The sequence below is a fragment of the Engystomops pustulosus genome, chromosome 3 (genome assembly GCF_040894005.1).
Source record: "Engystomops pustulosus chromosome 3, aEngPut4.maternal, whole genome shotgun sequence".
NCBI classification, from domain to species: Eukaryota; Metazoa; Chordata; class Amphibia; order Anura; family Leptodactylidae; genus Engystomops; species Engystomops pustulosus.
In genome coordinates, this window is record NC_092413.1 from 157,940,864 (window position 1) to 157,962,836 (window position 21,973).

The 21,973-nt window shown below is 38.4% G+C and overlaps 1 protein-coding gene across 3 annotated transcripts in view; it reads left to right on the plus strand.

The window, feature by feature from the left end:
• PEX5L (peroxisomal biogenesis factor 5 like) overlaps positions 1-21,973 on the plus strand; it is a 164,335-nt gene that overhangs the window by 77,509 nt on the left and 64,853 nt on the right. Inside the window, exons 2-3 of one of the 3 annotated variants that reach the window (XM_072142740.1) lie at positions 16,867-16,932; positions 21,037-21,141. The exons of 1 other annotated variant lie outside the window; for it this stretch is intronic. In XM_072142740.1, the coding sequence (XP_071998841.1) occupies positions 16,867-16,932; positions 21,037-21,141 (171 nt within the window). The remainder of the gene's footprint in view (positions 1-16,866; positions 16,933-21,036; positions 21,142-21,973) is intronic. One more of the 3 variants, XM_072142741.1, reaches the window with a different exon arrangement.

The window sequence follows — 21,973 nt, forward strand, 5'->3', positions numbered from 1 at the left end:
AAAACACACTTTGCACCCTTCTTCGTCAGGGGGTTTCTTGACAGTGTGCAAGTCAGGCTATTTAAACATCATATACAGGTGGGACAGATTACCATGATTGGTGCTCTTGGTGCATGCACAGAAGCCGCGATCATCCCACTCTCTGGCAGTCTGCGTCACAGCGCTTGAGATACACGCAAGTAGCACAAGATCCAATGGAGGTGCTCGCCGGAAGTGGAACAAAAAGCGGACATCCAGTCATGCGCACAGATCTTAGAATTCATGGCAGCCATCTTTGTATGGGCCATCCTAATATACCGCAAAGTGAAATTACAGCAGCCATATTTGTATGGGACAAGTACCACTGCTGTAAATGTCAATTAAAAAATGATACACAGAATATAAACAAATGATTCTAACATTGAAATGTCATATAATTAATTTGCTAATAAAGTATAATAAATAATATTATTTTATTAAATTAAAACCCGCTATTATACTGAAAAACAAAAGATTAAAAATATGTATGAATATGCGACGTTATAATGTGACAAGTACATAAAAAATAACAACATTTGCATTATAAGACGTGTTTAAAAAGAAAACTGATGGAAAGTTACAATACGGGAGGTTGGTAATGGCAGGAGCCTTATTGAGTAACTCTTGAAAAGAGGGTAGTAGAGTCATATCTGGTTAGGAAGTTTCCACTAAAAGGTGTATTCATGAAACTCATATCTAATTTATTACAACAATCATTACAAACTCTTCATACATTAAAAGAGATTATCTACAATGAAGTAACGATCCTACATGTATGAAGGGAATAGCTCTACAAGGTCACCTGAGGCTGCTGAATTATTGATACAACATGATGCATTCATAGGGTAAAAGAAAACATTTTCTTATTTCCAGCATTTCAGAGAGGAAGGGAATTGAGTATTGAACTTTACATTTTACATTATTGCAGGAGACCTCATTAATATTCATCTAGATGCACGCACACTACAGAGATCCACTGCCTTTTTCCAAACAATTTGCTGTAGTGCTCAGCTCTCGCCCGCACAGAAATCCCATTTATTTAGAGAACTGTAACATTTATAGATGACATGAAGGCTACAGACTGTAATTTATACAATATCATAAAATGGTTCAGGCTGAGAAGATGACCTCCTAATTGGAGTCACACAAGTGGTCCATTAATACAGAAGACTCCAACAAGAATTATTTTATTCTGCACCAGTAAAATCTCGACTGCTTTACAACAACAAAAGAAAGAGGTGAAAATTTGCATTTCTGGAAGGACTATAGCACTCAGCTTCTGGTGTCTGATTCCTTGGCTACAAAGAAAGGGCTATGACAAGTTACAATAGAGAAGAACAAAATCTTCAAGTTATGGGGAAAGTTTAAAATAAAGATTTTCAAGGACATTGTTTCAAGGACATGAGCAGAAAAATAATTTAAGCCTAAAAATAGAAGCAGTATTAATGTAAAATTAGCTTTACTTACTGGGGATGATGCATCATTGGGGTTTTTTTGTCTATGTGTGGCTCTATTTTGCAACAGTTGTAGTGCAAATTTTGTGCAAATTGCAAGTGGTCCAAATGAACATAGGGGAAGTCACTTTGACATAGACCCTGCTTCACTAAATTTATTACTGAATTACTAAATTTGTGACTTTCAGCTTAGGCACAAGTTTTGGTGCATATTGACATCAGTTCCCACCCTGGTCTATGTTCTGTGACTTTTGATGGTTTTTGTAATGGTTTTTGCAATGAGCTGGTCCAAGGATGTATTACCCCCACTGAATTTATAATGCACGAAATTGTAAATTTACTTATCCTATACACTTTCTTATACAGTGTCCCCTTCTGACAAATCAAATGACATAATTGTCTGTCTTAGGCTACCTATACACAAAAGTGTTACAGGCGATCCCCTACTTAAGAACATCCGACTTACAGATGACCGCTAGTTACAAACGGACCTATGGATTTTGGTAATTTATTGTACTTGAGCCCTAGGCTACAATAAAGGTATCTGTAATGAAGCTTTATTGTTAATCCTAGTTCTTATGACAACCCACATTTTTAAAATCCAATAGTCATAGAGACCAAAAATATTTTGACTGGGGTTACAATTATAAAATATACAGTTCCGATTTACATACAAATTCAACTTAAGAACAAACCTACAGAACCTATCTTGTACTTAACCCGGGGACTGCCTGTACATTTATGGGCAGCAAATAAGGACTCAAGGGGGGGAGGGCATTTATCACATTTAGTTCTCTTTGTTTCTTCTTTTTTCCAGTTTTGGTCTACTTTATCATAAGGGTTTTTTATTGTGTGAAGTAATATCACTTGTCTGTTCTTGGCTTTCATTTGATGCTGTTTGCGTCTTATTCCTCCTTCAGTGTAAGAAATGAGCAATTCAGCCACAAAATTTGCAAATCAAACAAGCACATCTGCCCTATTTAGATAAACAGGGTAAACTTGAAACAACCTATAGAATAGGCACAAATAAGGCACAATGAAAAGAAAAAATAAAGAAAAACTAAGATAAATGATCCCCACAGTTCTTTGTTTGCAACCCTTCACCAATGCATGATGTTGAATCACAAACCGGTGCCAGCAGTAAAGATTCCCAAAATTACACACTCGGACAGCCATAAGATTTATGTTGTGGGTCTGACAGTTGTCTCACAAACGGGGCAGTGAAAACGTTAGTCGTATGTTTCAGCCAATAGGACATGTGCTAGACAGTGCTTGTTTAAGATGGGCGGGCAGTGATGAAACTTGTAGCTGCTGGGACCAAATTAAAAGTCAGTCCCAGACGGTTTTTTAACTAAAAAATATAAGTCACAACTGGGGGCAGTTTAGATGGCCTTTTAATCCATGTATTAAAATAATGCTGAACTATCAGTAAAACTAGTAAGGCAGGTAACAGCTAGGTGGATCTCTAAACTATTGTGTATTTTGATAGTACTTGTCTTTTTGTATGAGAAAGAGACTGTATAGAAATGGGTGCAACCAGACCTTCTGCACTCAAGTTACTCCCCTGACAAAATACTCCACAGATCAGTTTATTGACAAGCAATAGTATGAAATCATATCTTTTCAGGCTGCCTTTATATACATAACTACTTTAAATAATGAAAAAGACAAGGGGATAATTCCAGGGAAAATACAATGTTGCCATCTTTAATTATCAAACTAATGTAAATGCTCAAAGAAAAACAAATACATAAAGGAAATGCAAAAAATATGCCAATACATACATAAAGTAATCCAAATATTATTCAGAAAATCTTATAATTTAGTGTTATTATTAAATATAGGACACATCAAGAATCCCTTGTAGGAAATAAATGCTATGTCACGTAACAAACTAAATTCCAAGATTTAAAAGCAACTTTATTTTTATATTGTGAAGATTATAAGGACATTAAATAGCATGTAAAGTTGCAACATGGCAATGCATGTGACCAAGGGCTGCAGAGCCCAGGTAATTACTTATATAAGATATTAATAGAAAGTTAAGAGGGGAACATGTGGAGATCAAACCAGAAGCTATGCTGGTATACGGATACAACCGTGTATAATTCTGGCAAACCTATACAACTCTGTGGACAATAAGAGCATCTTGTGTTCAGAATCCATTGATATATCCTAATATCTAAGTTACTTCTGTTCTTTTTTGCAGTTTCATATAGAGCCGTTTCTTGAATCTATACTAGTTCCCCTAAATATATTGTATTGTTTCAGTACTGGTTTCTTCATATGTGGAAGAGCCAACTTCCAGGTCCCCTAAGGGGTATGTGGAACCACAGCATCTATACCCCCTCCAGTTAAACCTCTGTTCCCATCCATTGGCTTTCTTATATTATATGTGTTCTAAAACAACAAGCTGCTGTGCTAACACACAGTAATGACAATAAAACAGTCAGCTACAATATCAATTACATACAATAATATTTTTTTTGCTCCCAGCTTTGTATTTTCATCTCAGCATCCGAGCAGAGTGTATTGTATTTCCCTAGATGTGCTTTGCTTTCCTTTATTCCTTCTGCTCTTCAATAGAATATTGGAGATGCCATTTCATATGTTTCCTGCAAAGCAAACGACAGGGAACAACTGATAGAAAAATCACAAATTGCATTAGAACAAAATTCTACCTGTACTGTATGGAAGCTTTGTGCATTGTATGAACACATACCTATAATATTAGTGGTGGTGACCAATACATTGTTATTGTTATGAGAATGTCTTTCTTTTAATTTGTTTAGACACCCCAGCTACTGCAGCACGTCACCACAGATATTGCAGAACCTCATAGTACATAGCTCAGCTGCTGCAGAACCTCATAATACACATCTCAGCTGCTGCAAAACCTCATAATACACGCCACAGCTTCTGCAGAAGTTCATAATATACACTTAAAGGGAACCTGTCACCAGGGACCTCATTTTCACTAAAGACAGGTTGCCAGAGCCCATTAAAGCTGCATTGCATTATGTATTTCTACCTTCTCTAAATATTTGCATAACAATATAATTGTGTCTATTATCTTTTCTGGCTTCCTGACAGATTCGTCTGGTTAGTCCCAGGGTTTGTTTTGCTTTGGATGAATTTACAAAAAAACATGTGACTTGTCTGTCCTGCTCACTCACTCATTCCTCAGCCCCCACTGTTTTGCTCCTGTACAGCTCCTCTCTCCTGCTTCTTCACTCACACAGGTACAGAGTTCATGGCATGGTGAGCTAACATCAGTGGGGAGGAGCTGTACAGGTGCACAAAGTAGTGATGGAAATTACGGTTCATAGTGAGCTGGCTCATAATGTATATAGGGGAGCCGCAGTCCAGTCAGTACCCCCACTGAACACCACTTTTAACCTGATTTTATCGGATTAAAGGGGGCGTGGTGAGGCGCAGGTAGTGAGCCATCGGCTCACTGAGGGGAGCTGGCTCCCGTCTGTTGCTTAAAAGAGCCGGCTCGTTCGCAAACGACACTTCACTAGCACAAAGGTGGGGGCTGAGAGCTGATGAGTGAGCAGCAAAGACAAGTCACAGTTTTTTTTTTAATGCATCCAAATCAAAGCCAACCCTGGGACTCAGTAGAGGATTTGGTTATGAAGTCATGTAATTTCATTGCAACACAATTTTATTGTAATGCAAATGCTTAGAGAAAGCAGAAATATATATTTGCAATGCAGGTGTGATGGTTTTCTCCAACCTGTCTTTAGTGAAAATAAGTTCCCTGGTGACAGGTTCCCTTTAAGCTGCTGCAGTACCTCGTAATATGCCTAGCCCTGCTCGTTTCACCTTAGACATCACTGCGCCATTAACCCATGAAGCTATGTCCCCTCTACCTGGGTGGCTTAGGTCACCGGGAGCAAGTATCGTACAGGGAGTTTATGACTCCCTGAACTGTATAGCACTCAAGACACTGATAATGCTGAGCATCAGCCCAGAATGGAGGCAGGCAGGATGGTGCCCCCCCCCCCCCTTCTGCTCATGGGTGGGTGCCCTCACTATAATCCAGCCTTGGGTATAACCTTGCACTTTCCAATGGTGTTAGAGAGGTTGCAATCCAAAAAGAACTCTTTACACACTGAGTGTGGTCATTGCTTCTATATAGATTGTAGCAAGCTCTATAATAGCTTGGATACAGGTAACAAATAGTAAACTATCTCCACAATCAACTCCTAATCAACTTGGATATTTTCCATAGGAAATTCCAAATGATAACAGCAAATACCCTAATGGCATCAAAGCTAATAATCACTAGATATTGGAAGATATCATGACTAGATATTGGAAGACTAGAACATATCCCCAAGGAAATTAGATATTTGTATTAAATCTCAATTGTGCATATGAGAAGGCAATCTCATTCCAACAAAGTTCTCTGAACAGTGGGATTCTTGGATAAAAAAGCCCTCCCTATGATTTTTGAGTAAATTCATTTGTATTGAATATCTGCTTATGTTTGTATTTCTGATGTTTGTATTTTTGATTTTGCCTACACTACCTGCATGGGATCTGTGCAATTATACAGTTGAGATTACTGTCCTACACCAGCAAATTTCATATGTTGCATTCTGTTCATATTCTTTGCATCTATGAAGGCCTTTGCTGGCCGAAGATCTACCGTTGTGACCGTTTTGAAAAACCTACCATGCACCCATCAATTTGTATGAGGCCCTATAATACCTCGGCATGCTTCTCATTTCATACAAAGCCAGAGAGATACTTTTTGTTGTGATATGCTGTACCAAATCAAAGAAATCCAAGACAGCACGCAAATACATTGTCAGTAAAAGCATATAGTACGAAAGTATATAAAAACTGTCCCCTATTTAAGGAGATGATCCCTAGTTAAAGACGGACCCCTCTGCCCAGTGTAACCTCTGGTGAAGCTTTCTGGATTCTTTACCATAGTCCCAGGCTCCAATGATCAGCTGTAAAGTGAAGCTTTCTTAATAGTCAATGGTCCCATCACAGCAAAAAATTTTGAAACTCCAATTGTCACTGGTGCAAAAAAAATAAATTTGTCTGGAACTACAATTATAAAATATACAGTTTTGACTTACATACAAATTCAACTTAAGTACAAACCCACGGAACCTATCTTGTACGTAACCCGAGGAATGCCTGTATATACAGACCAACGCAGCCAATCCCCTGTACCGAATGCAATATGAAAGAAAATAACTCCATAATACAGCATCAATCTGAATCATCATATGGCTTCCGAGTCAATAATTTATGTTTTTAATAGAGAACCCCAGTGTTAATTCAAATTATTATACCCCATCCAACTATAATGACTTAAGATGACTGAAAAGATGTACAACTAGATATAAAGAGTATAAAAGAACCAGACTCAGCCTCTTGGTTTTGTGTCTAATACACTATTAGATGCTGCTGGTATTTTTAGCTTCACTCTAAGGAAAGGTAAGGGTGCACCGCTGCCAGAAAGATCCGTAGGGTAGGCAACCAGACAATGGAGGCAGGAGCTAGAGAAACCCCAGAGCATCACAGAAATAGCTGACAATGAGGCAACAGTGATAATGAGTGGTGCAGAGCTGTAAGCAGCGAGGAACAGGGTTGTTACAGACTACTACCCACAAAGGTGTTGTTGACAAAGGAAATCTTCTATCTGGAGGAAAGTAATTCTCATCTTCTCCCTTTATACCAAAGGATGGACAGGGACTAAAATTAACCCCACCAACCTGATTTGGCTCTAGTGTCCGAGATAAACATTCGGTTTGGATTAAAGGGACTGGGACAAAACTGTTAAACCAGGCACAGAGTTGCCACAAATTCTGAAAACAGGCGAAAAAACTAATAAAAAATTCCTTTGGATATTGTTTCCAATTTAAATTGTCTGTTTTATAGAAAGATCTACAACACACCATGGTGTTTATATGTGCTAATTGCGTTTAAGAAAACGTATGGGTTGTCAGATCTGGCTGCAGATAGTATTAAAGTACATAGGAGCAGCACCTGCAATGAGTTAGGGCAGTGATGGCGAACCTTTTAGCAGCCATGTGCCCAAACTGCAACCGAAACCCCCCCTTATTTATTGCGAGGAGCCAACCAAAAATAAAAGCAGTATTGCTCCCTGTTCTTCAACAACGTTCGATCATATTTGCCTTCTGAGGACAAGATGGAAAATTTGCATCATTTTAGCTTCTTGCCAGTGTCCCTCTGTACACAGAGATTTGTGGGGTCAGCAGAAGGTCTTTCAAAGATAATTCGTCCCTGTCTACTCATTCTCCCTCTTCCTACATACCCAAGTAGTGAAGTATCACTTAAAGGGCACCTACCACCACAAATCTACCTATAAAGGTAGATTGGGTGGTAGGTGGATCAATGGGACGTGAGGATAGCCCTTTTAAGGGCTAATCCTCACGTCCCTGCACTTTTTTGATAACTTTAATTTGATATTTATTCAAATTTACTTATGCGGCTACCGGGGCGTGGAGTAGCCGCATATGAGATTACACGAGGCGGCTACTCCACGCCCCGGTAGCCACTTTACCCCTCCTACTCACCCATCTTCGGCGCGCAGCTCCGCGTAGCTGCGCGCCCTCGTCCGGCGATCCTGCCGTCTGCGCATGCGCAGAAGAGCAGGCCCGCGCCTGCGCGGTCAAAACTCCGAAACAGGCGCGGGCCTGCTCTTCTGCGCATGCGCAGACGGCAGGATCGCCGGACGAGGGCACGCAGCTACGCGGAGCTGCGCGCTGAAGATGGGTGAGTAGGAGGGGTAAAGTGGCTACCGGGGCGTGGAGTAGCCGCCTCGTGTAATCTCATATGCGGCTACTCCACGCCCCGGTAGCCGCATAAGTAAATTTGAATAAATATCAAATTAAAGTTATCAAAAAAGTGCAGGGACGTGAGGATTAGCCCTTAAAAGGGCTATCCTCACTTCCCATTGATCCACCTACCACCCAATCTACCTTTATAGGTAGATTTGTGGTGGTAGGTGCCCTTTAAATATATGACTGTAAGCAGCATCTTTTAAGTTGCTTAGAACTGCAGGAAGATTCTTTGAGTTTTGCCTGGTGTGCTTGGGTGATGGCCCGGGTGCCCACAGAAAGGGCTCTGAGTGCCGCCTCTGGCACCCGTGCCATCGGTTCGCCACCACTGAGTTAGGGGGTCCACTACACTACAGCTGGAACTATCTGCTTATGCAAATATCTTCCTCATGTGGTGTTGGTCAGTCTGGACCCTTTCCCTGTTTTCTGACTTATGAATCTACATATTACGCCTACCATTACCTCAGATTGTTTACTAACCACTTCTAAACTCTCTCCTCTAAAATGTGTTCTTAAAAAAACAGCCAGACTTGTTTTCAGACCAAGCACTACATGTCTTCAGTCTATGCCAGTCAATGCACTGGTTCCCTGTCTCCTTCTGAATACAGTTTAAACTAATCACCCTCATCCACAAAGCTCTGCACAATCTCCTCTCTAAAGTCTGTCACCCAACCCGTACTCTTCGATCTGCCAGCTCTAAACATGCTCTTAAACCCATCTTTTTAAGCAGGCCTATCACATTCCCTAACTACAAAAAACTTCAGCTCTCTCTTTACTAACCCATCCTGTGTCAGTTATTTGGTTTTACACTAAATACCGAGCTCCAGGCGTCTTCGTAGTTCCATTGACCTTTGAATCTGTATATAAGATGGCTGCTGATGGCTTGTTTAAGCAGCAGCATTTTTATTTATTAAATAATTAGAATGGCTGGAACATTATACAAGCTCTTATACCTGTTGTGTCACCCCTTTCCACCCTCATAAACTGTCAGCTTTTGTGTCACCCCCTCATCCTCATAGACTTTAAGCTCTTGTGTCACCCCCTCATCCTCATAGACTGTAAGCTCTTGTGTCAACTCCCCATTTTCATAGACTGTAAGTTCTTGTGTCACCCCCTCATAGACTGTAAGCTCTTGTGTCACCCCCATCCTCATAGACTGTAAGCTCTTGTGTCAACCCCCCATCCTCATAGACTGTAAGCTCTTGTGTCATCCCCTCAGTCTCATAGACTGTAAACTTGTGCAAGCTCCTGTTGTTTCATATGACTGTTTGCACTCTGTAATGTCTTATGTTATTTGTATATGTCCCATTATCATCCATAAAGCTCTACATAAAGATTATTATTATTCTTAGCCTATTTGTTTAGTATCATGCTCTAGTATTTTATCTTTAGCTGTTAAGCTATATATGGTTTTTTAGACTTTCCACCAAACACCAAGTAAACCAGAGCCACGTAGCGGGGCTGCTGACTTTATATAAATAAAATAACAATATCTTGAATGCAGAAATCACAGGGAAATGTATTATCCACATACCTACAATACATGTAGAAGGTCTCACAGGAAGCTTTTCCGCCTACAGCATTAGTATGTTTATGTGTGGGAGGAAAGTTATAGATTGCTCAGTGGTAAAATACCAATAGTTTTCTATTTAATACCCAGAAAAAAACTGTAACAAAATGTTAATCTCTGGCGACAAATTTACCACCAGCTGTTGAGAAGTTTGTTAAATCTCCTCAGCTTTTCTTCCTGCGTCATGATAACACCTGTTTCATTTGGCATTTCCACTGTGCCATTTTCATTGCTTAATTTCTTGTAGTCCATAATGTTAATTGCATTGCAACATTCTGCACAAATGCTAACCCTTATATATGCCAAGTTTATTTTTAGCCGCCTAAGACATTATAGCAGTATAAATAAAAGACACTCTGTACATAGGTAATGTTCAGCCCCATTACATTTCCTCACATATGGTTAAGATGTTACCTGACACTGATGTATTGTATATTGAAACAGTTATATACTGATGGAACTAGATTTATTGACTGCTAACAACACCAGGGATGTTCAATTGCATCTGCCCATACAACTAGGATTGATAAGAAATAATCGCTGTGGCCGGTAGAAATCCAAGCAGTTATGTATCATATGTGCCAATATAACTTCTGTTGATTTGAGATATGCAGCTAAGGGGTTAACAAAGTTCTGCTTAAAAGGAAATGTCAGGTTTCCTGACATGTCCGTTTTGATTTATGCATTCCCCTTAAAGAGTAACTAAATTCTTCACAAAATTGTCTTTATCCAATGCATCTACAGTAACCAAATATAAATTGGAAAGTTTGTTCCATATCATCAAAATGAATGGATATAATAGTTGCAATGCTGTATGCTGAATATCTGTATGAAATACCATGAGGGTCATGCACCACTCATGCAGGGACTGAGTGCTTACCTAGAAAAGGGACAAACAAAAGTTAGGGTGGCACTCTTATATGATTATACTAATATGACCAATTGCAATGCTACTGTTTGGCCCGATACCAAGACCAAAAAATGTGAACAAATCAATTAAATAAATGTAAACAGGCACTGGCAAAAGGTCTACTGATATAAATATACCACACAAAATACAAATTAATTTATTATCTCCAGCAAATTCTCATATAAAAACAATAAATGATATGGCAACAATTCCTTATTCGATGTCAAAATGCTACAATAAAATGTATAATACACTTGTATGCTCGGATTCAGGGGTTTAGTGTACGGGATGGTAGAGCCCTACTTATCCACATACAATTGTTGTGGGGTTATATCCGGTGAAGCTTTGTTAGAACTTTACAAGCGGACTATATCCTGAGGTTCTATACAAATACAGCTGTGGTACTCAATAGAAAGCCTATGCATATATATAATAACAAGACAGCGGACATTAGGGACCGGGGAGAGTGTGGAGCCACAGATTGTGGCGGTTAGGTCTGGTGGAAGGGATGTGTTAGGTGGAGGAAAAATTCTATTTTGTCCATGTTAAGTTTTAGAAAACGGTAAGAGAAGGAGCATATGACTGATAGACACTAGAAGAGTGTTTTTGGCTAGAAGAGAGGAAATATCTGGACCACAAATATAGATCTATGTGTCATCTGCATAGGAATGGTATTGGTTAGCTGTCCTAGGCCAGAGGTGTAGATGGAGAAGAGTAGGGGTCCCAGGACAGAACCTTGAGGGACGCCAACGGATGAGAGTGATGGACAACCTCTGGTATCAGCAGATGATTCCATAGTACATACTTATAAGCTATCTAGCTCTTTAAGAAATGTACAGGTCATTGAACATTACAGCTACAATAACTGTATTCTGTTCTTGTAGGGCTAATCCATTGAAATTGTGTCCTGCATGAAAGACAATTGTAATTTAGTGTCACAATCAGTTTCTAAATATTTTTTTTCTCTTAATCATTTGGTATTTGTCTGTGGGCTATTGTCTTCTCAGACAAAGCTGCTATGTTATTTTATAACACTAATTGAGCATGTTCAAAATCCTCTGGAAGCTTTCTATTCCATTCTAGTGAGCAGGGAACTTAAATGCAGTGAAATAATGGTTCTAAATTCAGGTTGTCTGAAAACTGTTCATCTCAGTCAGACAGACAACAGCATTAGATGTATAAGATATAGAGCATTAGCTGCAGAAATTATTCTTCATTCATCTTGACCACTGAGAATAAACCACAAACCAAAAGATATTATAACTGTACAAACTTTTGTCTTTTTTCTTCTAATTTAATTTTTGTTTTATTTTGTAACCTGATTTGACTATATATTAGCACATAATTGCTAAGCAAGACATATCATTATAATATTACTAAAGCGTAAAACTGCTAAACTAATATAATCAGAACATCCCTGATGCTTTTGTCTTTCACCTGGGGGAAATCTTTCCATCATCAAGCGGAGGGAAGATCGAAAAGTGTGGGTTATCCATCCACATTAGGCCCACACACAAAGTAACTAACTTACTGAACTGCTGATATTTGTAGTCCTACCTTTGTATTTTGTACTCCGTTTATTTATATAACTATTGTGTGTACTGTTTGTCTAGTGTGCCCTTAAGGCAATTAAATATCAAATTTAACCTGTGTTGCTCTTTTATCTGGATCCACGAACTCCAAAGTCTGTGTCTAGGTTATGTACATGCTACTGGGTTGGTTCCTCACCCTATATAATCCGGTTACAGACCGGGCTTATATTAAAGGAGAACTGGTGGCATCTTAATTGGGTTGATAAGGTTCTCTTTCTATGAGGCTAGTTAAAGGGGCCTTACAGCCATTCAGGGTTGGGATTTATTGTTGTGCCATATCCGAAAATTGCGTGGACAACTTTAAATCACTTTCTCTCACCTCTCAGAACCTGTGCGTTCTGGAAGTGTCTAAAAGGGATAACCAAGTGACCTTGCGTGCCCTTCAGGGGTCCGAAATGTCACGGTTTCCTTCACAGCCACTTCACGCTTTTTCTATTGAACTGTATTACTTGGACTGTACTCTGAGCTGAGCACCACCCAACAATACGTGGTACCTGGGACCCACCCTTTTGTTTTGTAGCTCGCTTGCCTCGTGTGGTTCTATATATTGTAGATAATGCCAGTGCGTCTTTTTTTTTGCTATTTTTTTTTTAAATAATAATCTACTGATAGCAGGGAGTCATTGGAAACAAGTACATTTAACGCAGTCTTTTTCTTCAAGCTCCTATATGTTTTTGCACAGGTCATACTGTATATTTGATATGTCTACCACAGTTACAATATTTTCACTCTTTTCAATAAAACAAGTTGCACAATCTACAATAAAGCTATTGTGTGATCTACTATTCATGATGTTTTGGAGGTCTGGATCTTTTCCATTAATTCTTCTCATGCCATTTGGGGTTGACAATCAAACTACCCCAAGGCATTCTGTTATAATTTCTCCTGATTCCTAAACCAATCTTTTCTTTAGCCTGTCAAACCCCAGTGATGTTTCTGTGCCGAGGTGTCTAATGAACTAATATCTGCAGATTTGCTGTCCTCAGCATTTTCAGGAACAGACCAAGACAGCCTTTCTGTTATTTGGTTGTGGTTCAATGTCATTTACTAAATATGTCTATTGTATCAGCAAAGGAAATAGCTCAAAGATTGTTTCATATGATCATGCTATTAAGCAGTAATATCTTATCTTGTTTGTACCCCATGATTTTTAAAGCGCTGTGGAATATATTGAAGCTGTAGAAATGATTTCCTTATTTGTTTACTGTTTAGAAATTGACATGATTCAGAATCTTTACTGCATCTCAAATCCATGATCTCCACAGTTTCGACCTCAAGAGACATTTACATGTAAATTTGAAAAACAAAGAAAAAATAAAAATAGTTATGCATAAAAAATAATACAAAATGGCAATATATGATGATGGGGGGGGGGGGGGATTGTGAACTTAACTACCAGCAAATATTTACATACTAACAATAAATGATCAATAAATGGAGTATCCACATGGGGGACCACCTGCTCTTATTTATGTCCGCTATTTCCTTAGACATGCTGGTCTTTCATATTAGTTGCTACATAATTTCATCCATAACATTGTCATTTTCATTAAATTTACATTGCAGAGGCAAACCAGGAGCAGCAGGCACCCGCATTACAGTAAGATTTTACAACAGGGGAGGCAGTAACATAACAGGTGTTCTCACCAGATAATGTGTGTATTAGGAGACCCAACATATGCTAAAATGGAAACAAAATGTTCATTGGATTGAGAAAGGTCAGTTAGTCCTGTAACTTTAAAAGACATAATAAAATCTGATTTTTTTGTTTACATTATCTTGATGCCTTCATTTATTTTGCATATCTGAAGAATCTTTCAAAAATAAGTTTGTTTTTTATTTTGTTTTCCACTTTATACTGCTTTGAGTTCACCCCAATCTTGGCTGCCATGCGCCTGTGTTGGGATTGTTTAAAAACACCGCCCTTAATAAATTCCCCCTACTGAGTCTCTAATAAGATCAAACCAGTCATATACACCAGGTTTATCACTGTCTGATGTTGGATGATAAATTTGGTGTCTAGTTGTACTTTGCACCATCTATTAGACGGTTTAGGTTACTCCAGGAAGCTGTGCCAAAATTTTGGCGCATTAGCAAAATTTTTGTGAATCCTCCCCGTTGCTCAATAAAAAAGCTCTCCAAGACTACTTTTGGGTAGTTTAATTCTTGGTGAGAAAACTTTTGCCTCGTTGGCAGACTTTTTGACTGAGATTTTAATGATGGTTGTTTTGAAAAATTGCCCAGCTGAGCTATTTGGGGGTATTAGGAGCAGTGGTAATGTGAGAACAGGAACACACACAAAATAGGCTTTGAGTGGCCCAGATAGAAGCTCTGTACAGAGGATTATTTGATCTATGATAAGCATACAGATGGCACCTTTATTACTTATTCCTTTATTACATTTCCTGCCGGGAAAATTTTCAGATACTTAGGAAAGGTAAATTTGATGTCATGGTGCTAATGGCAGCAAGCTACTGTCTTGTTCACTTGGAGTGGTGTGGACTAGAAATGTCCTTTTGTGAAAAATCCTGATCCTGGTTCCTCTAGAAGTGATATATAGAGCACTAACAGCTCAGCAATATTTGTAGTTCATCCTAGGGTCACATGTGTTGACTCACAAACAGTAAGTAATTCCTAAAAATGTATATGTGAGATTACAAGACTACTTGGCATGCTTTGGCATAATTTAGGGAAACCAACAAGTCTACAGTATCTACAGGCCCAGCAGCAGCTGTGGACATATGTTCCTCAATGGACCTCATAAACATGTTTGTCTACAAGATTAACTGTATTTTATTATTTACTAAATAAAAGGGATTATTATTGGACCTACTGCTCTCGGCCCTGCATTTCCTGTTTCGGGAGGAGAGGATCCAATCATTACCTGGATTTCCTCTTCTTTTTTCAAAGGTATTTGTGTCCTTAGATGACAATGTCATTTAGAGATTTATCAGTGCAAAGATCAATACGTTAGGAATACGTAACTGCTTAAATTGCCATACTAGAACTTTGAAATAAATAAGTGGGTTTTGGGTTGTAGTTAGGCCACCAGATCTCTAAAAAGTTTGCCATCACTGTTCTAGAACCTCTAATCAGTTATACAGTTTTTCCCAATACAATGTCCAATATTGTAATCACTTACATTGCATTCACATATTTAAATTTTCATTCAATTGCAAAAACAGCTTCTTGGTGAATAATTCGTCTTGTGAATGAGCGTATTTTATAGTAACAAAAAGGCCAAAAAAGGCCAATAAACAAACATAGTTTTGCTAATAACTGATAATAACTATTCCATCTCACTACCTTGTTTGTGCCACATTTGACTTGGTATCTTTGGTATTCTTGCTCGTAGGGCGAGATCTTTGAAGCATTACTGGATCGTATGACATGTTAACAAGTTTCTACTGTTTCTACTATATAATTATCCATTTCATTGCATTAAAGCTATCACAGTTTTCCATAAAAATCAGAAAACAAACGCATCAAGCAAAATGGTTACAACACGCTGATAATACTATTATCATCCAAGGGCACTTTATTTGTAGGAGTCACAAATGGATTCTTGGCAGCCCTTGCTTGATGCCCCCCAGCAGCATATGATGTCTGAATGTGAGAATCCGGCTCAATGTCAATTTTTTAAATGTACATAAAATCAAGTTTAACTCTTTCATTTTTAGAAACTCTGGGATCACTATTGATATAGCTAATACTGTGCTAACTTAATCGCTTAATATGATTCTCTGAGTTAAATGTTACAGTTTAGTTAGCCCTAGTTTTGGAAACTTGCATCATACAGGAACCATTCTTTAGGATGTATAATATTACATATAGTAAGTAAATTACACAGTTATATACAGAAATGGCTCCGCTCAGCTCTAAATAGACAAAGAGGTTTCCATAGGAATAAAAATATTCCTATAATGAGCTAACAAGGAGCCAAGGAGTAACCATTAAAGTTACTTACCCAATAAAAACATTTACCATTATAACTATTCGGGTCCATACATTGCCTGCACTCAACTTCTTGGTGTCTCTTGACCCACAGGGAATGGTTTCAGATGAGGTGGGTCACCATTCTGCCCAGTAACTGGCTAAGTTGGCATCTCTTAGTATTTCATATGTATTAGGAGACATGAGAAAGTATGAGACAGCAGGGACCTGGCCAGCCAGTGTCTGGGTCAGAATACCTTGGGAATAAGGACAGGTGAGTAACATTGTGTTCAAGGCTCCATAATTATTTATTTTCCAAATACTTTTATTAATTTGGAAAAGACAGTTCATCAGGAATATTGAGATGTTCCACTTAAGGAATCATGTTGTGTAACTACAGTTTACAGACCTGACCAGTTGTAAAACCTTGCATTGAACCAAATTAAGATGTGCATTATTAGTCATATTCCTAAAATCTTTTAAGCTATAACCTCAATCTACTACATGGTTATTTAAGGGCAACCAATGTGATCTAATAAAGTGTCATGGCTTTTTTCAGGTAGTAGGTGTGACCTTGAAGAAAAAGTGGTTCAGTCTTCCAAAAAGTGACTTGACCCCAATTTTGGTGGGTTATTTTTCTATACAAGGAAACCGTTCACTTGCATGCATAGCTGTTACTAGCGTATATACTGTATGTGGTCTAAATTGCTTAATGTAGGAGTATAATGATGTTACCCGCATGCTGATACAGTAGATCTAGTTATATACACAGGAGGCTATGAATTAATGCACCTGCAAAACTTATACACAATGAGTTGCTGATAATATCATGAAGAAAACTACTAGAACCATAAAGCAAAATCATTAGCATTAAACACTGGACATGTTTTTCATTGCAGCATGACAATGTGCATTTCCATTAGAAGAATTGTACCAATAAATTAAGGTTTTATTGATTTGTACTAATGCTAATTTTAGCTGCACAAAGTGGAAGAAACTATTTTTCTGTTATTTGAATGCACTTTGCATCTTAATTTACTAGATATCACAGGAGGCATATAGTTTGTGGCGATGAGCCAAGAAATTATAAAATTTCCCCCCAATTTACACTCCTCACAGCCCCCGCCCCGGCTCACCCTGACCAGCTGAATAACATTGTGGCACAGGTTGTAGCTGTTATTTACACCAGACAAGACATTTTGGCGCTGTTTCAAAACTAAAAAGAGTCTGGAACCTACGTACACCAACCTGTCGCACACCAGTAAGGGGATAGTAAAGAATGGCACTTATTGCACCTGTATTAATAAATTCCCCCATCTAACATTAGTTACATGCTACGATATAGAGTTATAAAAATCTAGAGGTATAAAAATGATGCTAATCAGTCTGGGGTGTTCTGGCTATGTCACCAGATCGCCTCTTCTTTTAATTTATTCACTCCCTGTTACATAGAATAATGGGGGAGTGAATACATTATAAAACAATGCACTCTGAGGCAGTCCAGTGATGTCACCAGAGTGCTACAGACTGATTAGCATAATTTTTATAACTCAGCAATTACTGAAAACACAGCATGTAGAGTTATAATAGAAGAAGTCCAGAGAAGAACAATTCCTCAGCAGCTGGTTAGCAGGACTAGTTTCACTGATGGTAGATATCCTTTAAAAGGGTTCTCACTATTGCTATCAAGGTGACAGTCACCTGAAGTGCTCTATGAGAACTCAGCGCTGCTGTGCAGACCTAGACTGCAAGACACCACCGTCCCTGAAGTCCCATAGAAGTGATTAGAGTGCTGGTCATCATATTAATATAGGACACAAAGTAAATCAGCTACAATATGGAAGAAGCAGCCCTGCAACAGCAACTGATCTTTGTCCATAAGTAGGGTACACACTGCAAATTAACCCAGCTCCAACTGCAGATGAAGAATCAAAGGAAGCAACAGTCCAATGTAGAAATGTAGTATTATTGCCTTATTCACCAACAGTGAAAAACATACAGACCCACATTTATCAAAACTAGTGCCATCTGTACTATGCACAGTTTGCCTGTGGAGAGTGCAGAGTGCGACAGATACGTCAAAACTGCCGCACATTCTTCATTAATCTGGTGCCTCCTGCACTGCTCAGGAAGTGTGCACTATTATTTTGGAGCATTTTGTTCATGCTGCAGAATTGTGGCACAGACAGAATTATGGCGCATGTCAGTAATAAAGGTGGCGCAAAACTCAAACTAAGCACTAAGACGCACCTTTAGGTCACACACCTTTAGTCTTGTAGGACACACTGCAAACACTGCAAAAACTGGTGCAAACACTTTAATAAATGTGGACCACAATATTATAAGTAAAAACGGTTCCATGAAGGGGCTGAAATCTTTTTCACTGTTTATTAATAAGTCAATCACACTTGGAGTGCTGCTGCCTCGGATTCTTCATTTACACATAGGACACGTTGGAGGGATTGAGGTTTCCTGTTCCTGCAATTACTGTGGATCCCCAGTGGTCAGACACCTATCTCCTATCTTTGCCCACTAACACAAAAAAACCCTATCTGCCATTGAACACTTCAAATCTAAATTAAGTTTCAGACCTTAAAATAGTTTCTTCCTCCCAGTGTGCGTTGTAGGCAATGCATAGGTTTCTTATGTATTCAATATTTTATGAACACTTTTTCTCACTGTGTAACAGTTGTTAAAGCAGCATTTGTATGACGAAAAAGCGGGGTGAAGACGTGTGTTTTCACATGCAGCTCACCTTAACACAGCTTTTTATGGGGCCAATGAATAACTGCATTTACATAATGAATATATCACCCGCAAATGACACAGGATGACAGCTCTTATCTACACATATTGATACACATCCACAGAGCACCTTTAATGATAGCTGTGTGCTCACATTGCCTTTGTTTACTGTATGTGTACATCACAGATAAATCTCACCCTAGAGATTTTAGAGGATTTTATGATCATTTCATCTACTTACAATGGATAAAACAGTTATAAAAGAAAAATTCTGCTTTAAACAACTGCAACACTGTGAACCTAACAGCATGAAGTCTCCCTTGTATTTATAGCATGTGCCAGGCTCCGGGTGCACTAGAGGGAATATGATGTGTTTTACTTCTCCTCAGGTCACTTAGTTTTGCCATTAGTCTGGGTTATAGTCCACAATTATGCACAAACATGAATCACTGCATTAAAATAAAGCTTTTCTAGGAAGGTTTAATGAAGTGTTTTAATGATGGGAACTCCCAGGGGTACCCTAACTCTTTTTGGTAAATCTAATGCATTATTTCTTTACTGGAAGAATTTACACAACAAAGATGTTATTTTTAGTTTCTGCATACTTTTTGTTCAGAAGCATCAGATTTACCAAAGGAAAGGATATTGGTGTATTATGTTTCATTCAATGACTATAACATGTACTTTTTCTCTTGTTCTGTGTCATCTTTATATGATTGTTTATATGTAAAAATAACCACTGAATGTAGACCTGACATTGATGAACTAATGACAGTGATATGAGGAACTGGTTGAAAGTCAAAGTCTGTGTTTATGGGGATAACTTTATATAACTACAGCCAGTTATTAAACTGAAAACCATCCTTAAAGTATCTCTAAATCTTTGTGATTGCTTATTATGTCAAAAATATCTATCATAATATAGGATACGTAGGATACATAGGGCATATTACAAACGAAACATAAAATTATATTTATAGCTAAATGTAAAAGATATGTAAGTCACTGGAAACCAGTTTATACCCAATGAAACCATTTCTTGCTGTGAAAATCCATTCAGATCATCATTGAGCTGATATTTCATCATCACATCTTACATATCATATCCCATGCATACCACCCATCCTCTTGTTTACTAAAGAATTATAATGAATATACACCCCTCTTGATACCCGTACATACATCTCTACATTCTTATCATTACAGACAAGTGCATGTGCTGCTGCTACATTCACAATCTATTTGTCTACCAAAGATGTCCAAATCTAGCACTGGGCCATCTTCAGAAGTCCCACTGAGTTTGACTGGAGAAGCAATGTTCATTCAAACAGGGAGACACAGGTCCCCAAGTTTGCTGAGGGACCTCCATGGATCAGGCAATTTATACTTATTCTTTAAATGGGTAATACGTTTTTATCATAGAAAATTGGTTGCAACTTTTAGGATTATTTCATGTTTTTTATCCTGTGCTAGAAGCAGCATGGATACAGTTTGGCAATAGAGTCCACTGAACCTAGTCTTCCAAGTCAGATCTAGTATGAGGTTTGGCACATACAATTAAATTTGGGATCATATAGACTGCATTGGTGGCCTTCATGCTCATAGACTCCAGTGGTAGACTCCTTTCCATGATATTTAACTGTCCTCACAAGTTATAGAGAAAGAGATTGTACTTATGGTAGAAGCTCCTTGAGCACATGACATTTTGCAGCTCTAGATGAGTATTCTGACATCTATACCAATCATCTTGCTGCTTAGAAATGATCTAGATCCAAAAGCTGTGTCTCAATGAGAATGACTGTCCTACATACTGATGGTTTCCTAAATGATATGTGTTTCACTCTTTGCTTGAAATCACTCAACATACCACTGCCATTAGCTCACTGTGTTCCACTCTATTTGGGTCTAGAGGGGTTTTCTTTTGGGGATTTTTGCCAAGATCACATGTTCCTGACACAAGTCATTGTTGATTTCACTATTGTAGGGGAAAAGCGCTAGGGCGGCAGATAAGGCTGTTGCCATGGTGATGAAGGAGATACCGAGGCAGTCGTCTGCAGAGGAAAAGCCCCTTCTCACTATGACCTCACAGGTGGGCACCACCAGGACTTCAAGAAACTGACACATGCAGATGGCTCTTGGAGAACAATCAAACTGTTATCATCTACCAATATTTCAGACAGTAATATGTAATATGACATTGACAGTACAGAATGTCTCCACTCATTTTCCTCTATACTATATGCAATGAATAATGATATCACAAAGGATGACATTAAAAACACTCATGGAATAAACCATGCGCTCATGGGCACACCATGCATATGTCAGTTTTGCAGTACATTTTTTTTTGTCTTTTGAATTAATTCTGTGACGTTTTGGTGCAACTACATTTAACTGATTTCCCGAGGTGGAGCAGACTAGGAGATCAGTTAAATGATGTGGTGTGATGTTTGTGACAGTGTGCTGTATGTAGGGCTCCCATAAATGCAATAAAAAAACATAGGAAGGCAAAAAGCCTCTTCTACTTAACAGTGTCCCACATTAGTCTTATTAGAATAAGTTCATTAGGACAAACTATTATGGGATAAAACAGATCATGGGGGGTGCAATGGACATGGGAGCCCTAAAAATAGGCTTTATGTGGTTTTATAGCAGGTCCTTTTTCAGTTGATCAATGTGAAATTGTAAAAAGCTAACCTCTTTTTTTATCAATATTTCATCTCCATTTGTATAACCTTATGCACTTATTCTTCTTACAATGAAAACCTACCAATTCTGATGATCTACTTCCTAAACACCCTGTATGGTATATGTTCAATGGGCAAATACCCACATAAAACTCAGTTATACAACTGAATCCTCTGTCACCTGGTCTTCAATAATCCAGTGAAAAATATTGTATCTGCATATGTAGAATAGGA